The sequence below is a fragment of the Lethenteron reissneri genome, unplaced genomic scaffold (assembly GCF_015708825.2).
Source record: "Lethenteron reissneri isolate LAM-NWPU_2019-01 unplaced genomic scaffold, ASM1570882v1 scaffold_1334, whole genome shotgun sequence".
In the NCBI taxonomy this organism is placed as follows: domain Eukaryota; kingdom Metazoa; phylum Chordata; class Hyperoartia; order Petromyzontiformes; family Petromyzontidae; genus Lethenteron; species Lethenteron reissneri.
Genome location: NW_026891041.1, coordinates 9890 through 20852, shown reverse-complemented (window position 1 = coordinate 20852; position 10963 = coordinate 9890). Strand labels below are relative to the sequence as shown.

General features: G+C 50.1%; 1 protein-coding gene across 1 annotated transcript; it reads left to right on the top strand.

The window, feature by feature from the left end:
* The first annotated feature begins 3315 nt into the window (after positions 1-3315).
* LOC133362022 (potassium voltage-gated channel subfamily A member 1-like) lies at positions 3316-9616 on the top strand. The gene is given in 3 exon segments (XM_061580988.1): positions 3316-4944; positions 4947-5101; positions 9557-9616. Coding segments are annotated over 3 exon segments (1476 nt in total). The 5' UTR covers positions 3316-3641; the 3' UTR covers positions 9575-9616.
* Positions 9617-10963: the final 1347 nt, after the last annotated feature.

Below are 10963 nucleotides of genomic sequence, written 5' to 3'. Positions count from 1 at the left end.
GGCTGGGTGGGGAGCGGCTGGGTGGGGTGGGGCTGGGTGGAGAGGGTGGGGTTGGTGGGGCTGGGTGGGGAGCGTGGGGCTGGGTGGGGAGGGGCTGGTCACCCCGTGGTGACCTTATAAAACTCAACGTTTCACCTGCTCACGCCGGCTTGTGCCCGCCCTCACAGTCGGGCATATTTGCGGAATACACCACGCCGCCGTTGACCCTGCAGGCCATTGAGCGAGCAACGTTCCTAGCAGCTCCCTCCGCAGGAGGAATGTGTTTATGTGTCGTTAGACCCTCCACCACCCGATGACACAGCCCATCAGTGAGGGTTGCCACGTAAACAAAACACGCCGTGTCGTTACTCGCACAGCGGCACACAGGTGCGTTGGAGAGTAAACCCACGACAACAACGTTTACAATTCCAGTGTGAATTATAGATTTGAAGTGTTCGTGACTGCAAGGATTCATACTCTTTGGTTTTTTCGGTAAAGTCACGTGGGTACAAAATCTAAATAAATTAGATCACGACGTTTCGGGCGCAACACAAGCATCCTTCTTCAGGTAGGGACAACTTAGAAGGAGGCTTGTGTTACGCCAGAAACGTGATTTAATTTTTAACAAAAAATTAACTACGTGACCAACGAGTATAACACTGGTCAAACACTTTTTCTGCTGATTCCAAATCTGGCATCAGTTTTTGTCTATCACAGCAGGTTTTTGAGATATCAAATATTTGCATTTTCAATAAAAAACTGCAGAAGAAAAATATTAAATAAATGTGGATATCTACATAAAATGATATTATAAACACACTATCCTAAAAATACAGCACCATATTTTAACACTAAAGCAGTCACCGACTCGCAACAACTTGCAATCATAAGTGACAGAGTTAATTTCGGGTAAAATCAATGAAAATGGGGTATGCCGATAGCATAATAAGTATAACCGGTAAAAGCAAAGTTTTTCACTATAAATCCTTTATATGCGTGGCGGCTAGAGTCCTCTCGTCCTCTGGCTTGAGATGGCTGCCACCTATGGGTCAGATGATTGTCTGCCACCATTAAGCAATTGGTAATTAAATATTTAATTTGTTTTCCCTAAAAAGTGTAAAATTTTGCACAAAAAAATTTCACGAACATTAATTGTCACGCACAACGAGTCTGTGTGCAAAATGTCAGCTCGATTGGATCACGGGAAGTGGGTTAAAAAACGACCGAAAGATTTGCACGGTCCTAAGCAAGCAAGCGAACTTAATATAAAGGATTATAAAATGAGATGTGATGGAGCAAATCTGAGATCAAATTTGGAATCGGCAGCCTGAAGTGAGTCTAGAACAGCTGCACAAGTCCAGGCCAGAGACGAAGATCCCCCGTGTAGCCTGCAGCGACTGCTGGGGCAGCAGGAGCTGAACGAGTGGACGGCGACTCTGGAACCCACAACCAACCGGCGGGTGGCGAGCGATGAGGTCGGCCATAAATGACGTCACACGATTTAGGACGATTTTTGACCCCCCCCCCCCACCCCCCTCGTCACCCCCCCCCTCAAATATGACGTCACAAAGCTCTGCCCCCCACCCCCCCAAAAATAAAAATGCTTCAAATCGCTTTAAACTCTGATGTTGTAGGAGAAAACATTGATTAACAAGTCTATTTAATTAAGTAGAACGTGTTGTCTATATCTTATTGGTTCTTTCTGTAAAGTCACGTAGAAGGGAAGTAATAAAATAATAAAATGAAAATAAAACATTAAATAATATAATTATATTATTATTTAAAGTTGCGCATTTTGATGTGACGTCACATTTCTCAACCCCCCCCCCCTCGTCACGCATCGTCACAAATGTCTGACCCCCCCCCCTCCCCATAGGTGCGTGACGTCATTTATGGACGGACCCTTAGCATGAACCGTTTGCCCCCAATCAATAGGTTTTTGTTCACAATTTATTTCAATGTCCAATATATTCTAGTGCTGTGCAAGAGCCTGTCAGTGCTGTTTGTTTAACCCCCCCCCCACCAACCCTCCATCAAATGTAAACGAATGAAATCGATACTTTATAATCGATCATTATTAATATTACCACTACGCCGATCTCGGAGTGGTCAAAGCACGCGTCTGCGCATGCGCGGTTGCCACGGCGACCGCGCATGCGCAGAAGCGCTGATAGTGCGGTTGCCACGGCAACAGAGCAACACAGCAGCTGAGAGGGGTAAGTCTTGAACAGCAACTTCAACGCCCTCAGCACCAGCACCACCACCACCACGATGTTGTTGTTGTGTAGCTACTACCATAGAGTTAGTAGATACTACTCGGTAGACACTACTGCTGTAGAGGGAGCCACTTGATACTATTGTACAGTGAAGCCTCACGCAGCAATAATCTTAGTTAGAAGGATGCTACGCTGAGCCTACGATGCCTGTTTACCCAGCAAGGCCTCAACTGAGTAATAATAGTAGAAATAAAATAACTAATTATTATTTTTAATAATGAAAATTATAGAAATAAAAATAGAAATAAAAGTATAATTATATATTTCCTATTTATAGAAGAATTTCCGTTATTTTATTTTTTGCCCACGTGACTTTACCAAAAAAACCAAAGAGTATGAATCCTTGCAGCCACGGAAGCTTCACATCTCCACTTTGCGTGTCTATCTTCACCTGGTTGCGTGGATTTTCTCCCTCCGGGTCCTCCCGTTTCTCCCCCAACTTTTTGTAATCGACGTTCGTAGCCGGTATTTGCCTGCTGGACATTTACAAGTGAGAAGCCGCTTCCTTGAGCCAGCTCAATGGGCCTTACCTGCTGAAATAAAACATCGCCTTCAGTTGCGGTAGTTTGACTCTTGCGAATGAAGTCACTGGACTCCTAACGTCCGCTGTGAAGCAGACGGCAAATAGTGACAGTCTTGTATGGACGTGTGTTGAACGTTGTCACCGTACGTAGCCAACCGTGCGAATCGGAGTATCGGTACGGTTAGTAGGCACCGCAGTATTAACCAGGGCGGTTGCTGCCTTCAAACTGTGATCCTCTGCGACAATTGGTGAACGCGCTACCGCCAGGCCGTGTGTTTTCCTTCGCGAGCCCGATGCGTGCTTGAGCGTGATACTCAAAGCTCTGCACAGATAGAATCAAGAATCCATTGCTGTACCACCAACATACAATTTCATTTCTGCGCTCCCACTGATTTTCTGCGTATTTTTTTTAATTCCACGCGGCTTTGTTTCTGTTGACATTTTTGTTGTCGAAATCCGCCGCCTGCCATCCTGACCCCCGCCAGAGGTCGCAACCGGGTACCCGATACCCGTACCCTACCCGATACCCGACTACCCATACCCGGCCGGGTACGGGTAGCCGGGTATCCGTTTGCGACTCTGGTGCGGCCGGGTACGGGTTAGGCCATGAGTCACTGGTGAGTCACCGTTTGTCACTCATTTCCCAACGTCTTGTCTCTTCTCACAATTCAAGTTCCTAGAATCAACCCACCCGCGCCTGCAACATGGCTTCATCCCAGAGGTCGCAATCGGGTACCAGATACCCGTACCCTACCCGTACCAGGGTGGGTACGGGTAGGGTACGGGTGCGGCCGGGTACGGGTACGGGTAAGGAATCAAAACCCGTTTGTGACCTCTGACCCCGGCGCAGTTCTCCAACCGCCATGTACGAGGCGGCGCTGCTTGACGGCGGCACAGAGCCGCTGACGCACGAGTCCTGCGAGAGGGTCGTCGTCAACGTGTCGGGGCTGCGATTCGAGACGCGGCTCAAGACACTCGGCCAGTTCCCGGACACCCTTCTAGGCGACCCCGGCAAGAGGTCGCGCTACCACGACCCCCTGCGCAACGAGTACTTCTTCGACAGGAACCGGTCGAGTTTCGACGCCATCCTCCACTACTACCAGTCCGGCGGGCGGCTGAGACGCCCACTCAACGTCTCCCTCGAAGTGTTCGGCGAGGAGATCGAGTTCTACGAGCTCGGCATCGAGGCCGTGGTCAAGTTCTGGGAAGACGAGGGCTTCATCGGAGAGGAGGAGGTGGAGGAGGAGGAGCCGCTGCCATCGGACGAGTTCCAGCGGCGGGTGTGGCTGCTGTTCGAATACCCCGAGAGCTCCATCGCGGCCAGGGGAATTGCCACCGTGTCCGTGCTGGTCATCCTCATCTCCATCATCATATTCTGCCTCGAGACTCTGCCTGAACTCAGGGACGAGAATAAGCAGAAGTTTCTCCCGGCAAAGGACATGAACGGGACGCGGGTCGACGGCACGCATCGCGGCTCTGTCCCCGATCCATTTTTTATCGTGGAAACTATTTGCATCGTTTGGTTTTCCTTTGAACTGCTGGTGAGGTTTTTTGCGTGCCCCAACAAACTGGGATTTTTCAAAAGCATCATGAACATCATTGACATCGTGGCCATCCTGCCCTACTTCATCACCCTTGGCATCGAGATGGCCAAGCCCCAAGGGCATGACCAGCAGGCCACGTCACTGGCGATTTTGCGGATGACCCGGCTGGTGCGAGTGTTCCGGATACTCAAGCTGTCCAGGCACTCCAGGGGCTTGAAGATCCTGGGCCAGACTTTGCAGGCGAGCGCGAGCGAGCTGGGCCTGCTCGTATTTTTCCTCGTCATCGGCGTCATCCTCTTCTCCAGCGCCGTCTACTTTGCCGAGGCCGACCAACTAAACTCGGAGTTCCGAAGCATCCCCGACACCTTCTGGTGGGCCATCGTAACCATGACGACGGTGGGTTACGGCGACATGTGTCCCGTGACGGCGTGGGGCAAGGCGGTGGGCTCGCTGTGCGCCATCGCCGGCATGCTCACCATCGCCCTCCCCGTGCCCGTCATCGTCTCCAACTTCAACTACTTTTACCGCCGCGAGACGGGCGGTGAGGAGCGCGCCAGCCGCCTGCGTCTCTCAAGCCGCTTGCAGCAGCAGCAGCAGGTGGAGGAGAGAAGAAATAGCGGAAGCCGTCCACGAGCATCTCCACATACGTGGAGATGCGCGACGATCTGAGCAGCGACGTTGACTTCGAGGTGAAGATGCACCTCAAGCGCGACAAACACAACGGCATCGACAGAGACGTCCGATGCTCCGCCTTGCAAGTCGTCACGAAATGCCTCGAGGTATTTGTTCGCGATGAATGTGCACTGACATCGCTTACCTGTCGCTACGCTTGAATGGTCGAATGGACGTTTGAGTCGCGTGGTCAATAAATGTTTTCAAGTCAACTTCACGTCTGCGAACGTAAGTGTCTCCGTGTGCATAGCTGTCAATGTGGCGTTGTCTTGGAAGGAGGTTCGCGGTGAAAACCAAGCCACCCACCATTTTGCAGTGCACCGTGCAAAGACGCGACTGCAAACTTTGACAGCTGTGCAACTCCTGCCACAATGAAGCCGGGTTCATGGCTAGAGAGAGGTGATAAGTTTTAATGCAGATTTGGGATGAGTTAAATGTCGGCTTTATAACAAAATGCAATAGCTTGTATAAAGTCATGTTCAATGAAGAGTGGAGCCCCATAGGAAGCCGGTTAAATTCAAACAACCCTTTGGGTGTCCTAAAAGCCCTCTTCGTGTTTGAAGCCTCGTCAAAATCCCGACAGGAGGTCAAGGGTGGAAAAAAAACCGCTTGCCCGCCACAGCGTCCAGCGAATGGTCCATACGAGGCAAGGGTATGCATCCGCAACGGAAACATTGTCAAGCTTGCGGACATCAACACAAAATCGCAAACTGCCGACGTGCTTTTTAACAAGTTCGATCGGAGCACCCCATGGGCTGGTGGATGGTGAGATTATGTTACTGCCAAAGCCACCTGTTCAGCCTTATAGACGATTTCACTCAGTCAATAGGGTAATTCTGCTAATCTGTTGAACATATTTTGTAAGTGATGTCACAGTGAATGAGACATGTTCCCGGGGCTCCTCAACATACGAGTGCGTATACATCACAGTGCACCTCCAATTGGCACGGTGGGCTACGTACGGTGCGAAATAAATGTACATACTACACTAAAATACACTCTACACTACACAGTCTTCCACTATACACCACGATACACTACTATACACTACACTATACACCACGATACACTACACTTATACACTACACTATACACCATGATACACTACACTTATACACTATACACTACTCTACACTACACTGTCTTCCACTATACACCACGATACACTACTACGAGGATCAGTTCTAGCTACATGTGGTGAGAAAGAAGTTAAACAAATACATAGGGCACGATGCGCTACACTTATACACTACACTATACACTACACTATACACTACTATACACTACACTATACACTACTATACACTACACTTATACACTACTATACACTACACTATACACTACTATACACTACACTTATACACTACTATACACTACACTATACACTACTATACACTACACTTATACACTACACTATACACTACACTATACACTACTATACACTACACTTATACACTACTATACACTACACTATACACTACACTATACACTACACTATACACTACTATACACTACACTTATACACTACACTATACACTACACTATACACTACACTATACACTACTATACACTACACTTATACACTACTATACACTACACTTATACACTACACTATACACTACACTAAACACTACACTATACACTACTATACACTACACTATACACTACTATACACTACACTACACACTACACTATACACTACTATACACTACACTATACACTACACTTATACACTACACTATACACTACACTATACACTACACTATACACTACTACACTATACACTACTATACACTACACTATACACTACACTATACACTACACTATACACTACACTATACACTACTATACACTACACTATACACTACTATACTATACACTACACTATACACTACTATACTATACACTACTACACTATACACTACACTGTACACTACACACTACACTATACACTACACTATACACTACACTATACACTACTATACACTATACTATACACTACACTATACACTACACTATACACTACACTATACACTACACTATACACTACATTATACACTACACTATACACTACTATACACTATACTATGCGCTACACTTATATACTACACTATACACTACACTATACACTACATTATACACTACTATACACTACACTATACACTACACTATACACTACACTATACACTACTATACACTACACTATACACTACACTATACACTACACTATACACTACTATACACTACACTATACACTACACTATACACTACTCTGATTAGGATTGGCTGCGAATGGTGCAAAAGTAGTTCACCACCCACATGTAGAGGATGCCCCACCCATCCTCACACACTCGCACCGCACGTCGCAAACTCCTTCTGCACTCAAGTTGAATTTATTAGGTACCAGCGGGAGGTACCCGGCATTGCCCGGGCGAAAAAGACACACACAGACATGGACTTACACACACAGACATCGACCACACACACAAACACATCGACTTACACACACACATATGTATGGACTCAAACACACACATTGACTCACACACATATCGACTTACACACACATCGACTTACACACACACGCATCGACTTACACACACACATGGACTTACACACACACATCGACTGACACATAGACACACACATCGACTGACACATAGACTCACACACACAGCGACTCACACACACAGCGACTCACACACACGCATGGACTTACACACATCAACGTACACATACACACATCGACTTACACACATAGCGACTCACACAGACACATCGACTCAAACACACATGGACTTACAGACACATCGACTCACACACATCGACTTATGCACACACTTGCACGTAGACACACAGACTTACACACACACATATGGACTCACACACACAGACATCAACTTGAGATACACACACATGGACTCACACACACACAAGTACACACACACAGACATCGGCTTTAGATACACACACATGGACTCACACACAAGTACACACAGACATCGACTTACACACACATACAAACTTACACACACAGACATCGACTTTAGATACACACACATGGACTTACACACACACACACACGTACACACAGACATCGACTTTAGATACACACACATGGACTCTCACACACACAAGTACACACAGACATCGACTTACACACACATACAAACTTACACACACAGACATCGACTTTAGATACACACACATGGACTCACACACACACAAGTACACACAGACATCGACTTTAGATACACACACATGAACACACACACACAAGTACACACAGACATCGACTTACACACAAGTACACACACGCAGACATCGACTTTAGACACACACACATGAACACACACCCACGATAGTCTATTCCCATGTTATCTCAACGGAAATCGACTCTATAAATTCACTACAAGAATCGATTCCTAATGTTATCCCATTAAGAATCGACGCAAATGGAGATAATTGAACCGGGAATCGAATTTCTCTGCACCACGTGACTTGAGAAACGGAAACACGTGGGTCCCAGGTGGGTGTCATGGCGGTGCGAGAACTCTTCTCGAGACTTGGCCTACTCTTCCTCTCCGTCCTCCACCTCGTCACGTGCACACACGGTGAGCACAGCAGAGGTGGTTGATACATCGGGTACCAGGGTGTGGTGGACGTGGGGAGCGGTGGTGAAGTGGTTAGCGCACTGTGTGTGTGTGGGGAGCGGTGGTGCAGTGGTTAGCGCACTGTGTGTGTGTGTGTGGGGAGCGGTGGTGAAGTGGTTAGCGCACTGTGTGTGTGTGGGGAGCGGTGGTGCAGTGGTTAGCGCACTGTGTGTGTGTGGGGAGCGGTGGTGCAGTGGTTAGCGCACTGTGTGTGGGGGGGGGGGGGGAGCGGTGGTGCAGTGGTTAGCGCACTGTGTGTGTGTGGGGAGCGGTGGTGCAGTGGTTAGCGCACTGTGTGTGTGTGTGTGGGGAGCGGTGGTGAAGTGGTTAGCGCACTGTGTGTGTGTGGGGAGCGGTGGTGCAGTGGTTAGCGCACTGTGTGTGTGTGGGGAGTGGTGGTGCAGTGGTTAGCGCACTGTGTGTGTGTGTGGGGGGGGGGGGGGGAGCGGTGGTGCAGTGGTTAGCGCACTGTGTGTGTGTGGGGAGCGGTGGTGCAGTGGTTAGCGCACTGTGTGTGTGGGGGGGGGGGGGGGAGCGGTGGTGCAGTGGTTAGCGCACTGTGTGTGTGTGGGGAGCGGTGGTGCAGTGGTTAGCGCACTGTGTGTGTGTGGGGGGGGAGCGGTGGTGCAGTGGTTAGCGCACTGTGTGTGTGTGTGGGGGGAGCGGTGGTGCAGTGGTTAGCGCACTGTGTGTGTGTGTGGGGAGCGGTGGTGCAGTGGTTAGCGCACTGTGTGTGTGTGGGGAGCGGTGGTGCAGTGGTTAGCGCACTGTGTGTGTGTGTGGGGAGCGGTGGTGCAGTGGTTAGCGCACTGTGTGTGTGTGTGGGGAGCGGTGGTGCAGTGGTTAGCGCACTGTGTGTGTGTGGGGAGCGGTGGTGCAGTGGTTAGCGCACACTGCCCATCTCCGCAGCTGCGACTCCCCCTCTGAATGTCCGCGTGGAGTCTCGCGACCTGCTGACGCAACTCCGCTGGGACCACGACGCTCAAGTGGACGTCGCCACCAGCAGCAGCTCACAGCTCCTGGACGTTGCCTACAGGGTGGACAGCAAACTGTGAGATGCTTGCTCACTCGCTCACCCACTTACTCGCCCATCCACTCACTCACTCGCTCACTCACCCATCCACTTGCTCAACCACTCTCTCACTCACCCACTCACCCACCCACTCACCCACCCACTTACTCACCCACCCACTCTCTCACTCACCCACTCACTCACCCACCCACTCACCCACCCACTTACTCACCCACCCACTCTCTCACTCACCCACTCACTCACCCACCCACTCACCCACCCACTTACTCACCCACCCACTCTCTCACCCACCCACTCTCTCACCCACCCACTCTCTCACCCACCCACTCTCTCATCACCCACTCACCCACCCACTCACCCACCCACTCTCTCACTCACCCACTCACTCACCCATCCACTCTCTCACTCACCCACTCACTCACCCATCCACTCACTCACCCATCCACTCACCCACCCACCCACTCACCCAACAACTCTCTCACCCACCCACTCTCTCACTCACCCACTCACTCACCCATCCACTCACTCACCCATCCACTCACCCACCCATCCACTCACCCACCCACTCACCCACCCACTCACTCACCCACTCACACACTCAACCACTCACTCACCCACCCACTCACCCACCCACCCACTCACTCACCCACTGACTCACCCACCCACTTACTCACCCACTCACTCACCCACTCTCTCACTTGCCCACTCACTCACCCACCCACCCACTCACCCACTTACCCACCCACTCACTCACTCGCCCACTCACCCGCTTGCTCACTTACCCACTCACTCACTCACCCACTCACTCACCCACTCTCTCACTCTCTCTCTCACTCACTCACTCACCCACTCTCTCATTCACCCACTCACCCGCTTGCCCACCCACTCACCCACCCACTCACACACCCACTCACACACCCACTCCTCACCTCCTCCTCCCCGTGTCTCTGTGCAGCTATGGACGAGCCCGCTGGCGGACCGTCTGCGCTGCCACCGCAGAGACACGGTGCGATGTCTCCTCAGCGCTGCGACATCCCGGCGACCGCTATCAACTTCGCGTCAGATCCACCGTCTCATCACCACCACCAACACCACCATCATCCTCACCCTGGGTCGTGGTTGAGGTCTTACCCTTGAAGACAAGTGAGTGGCATTGTCTGTGTCTCTGTCTGTGTGTGTCTGTCTGTGTGTGTCTGTGTGTGTCTCTGTGTCTGTGTGTGAGTGTCTCTGTGTGTGTCTCTGTGTGTGTGTGAGTGTGTGTGAGTGTCTCTGTGTGTGTCTGT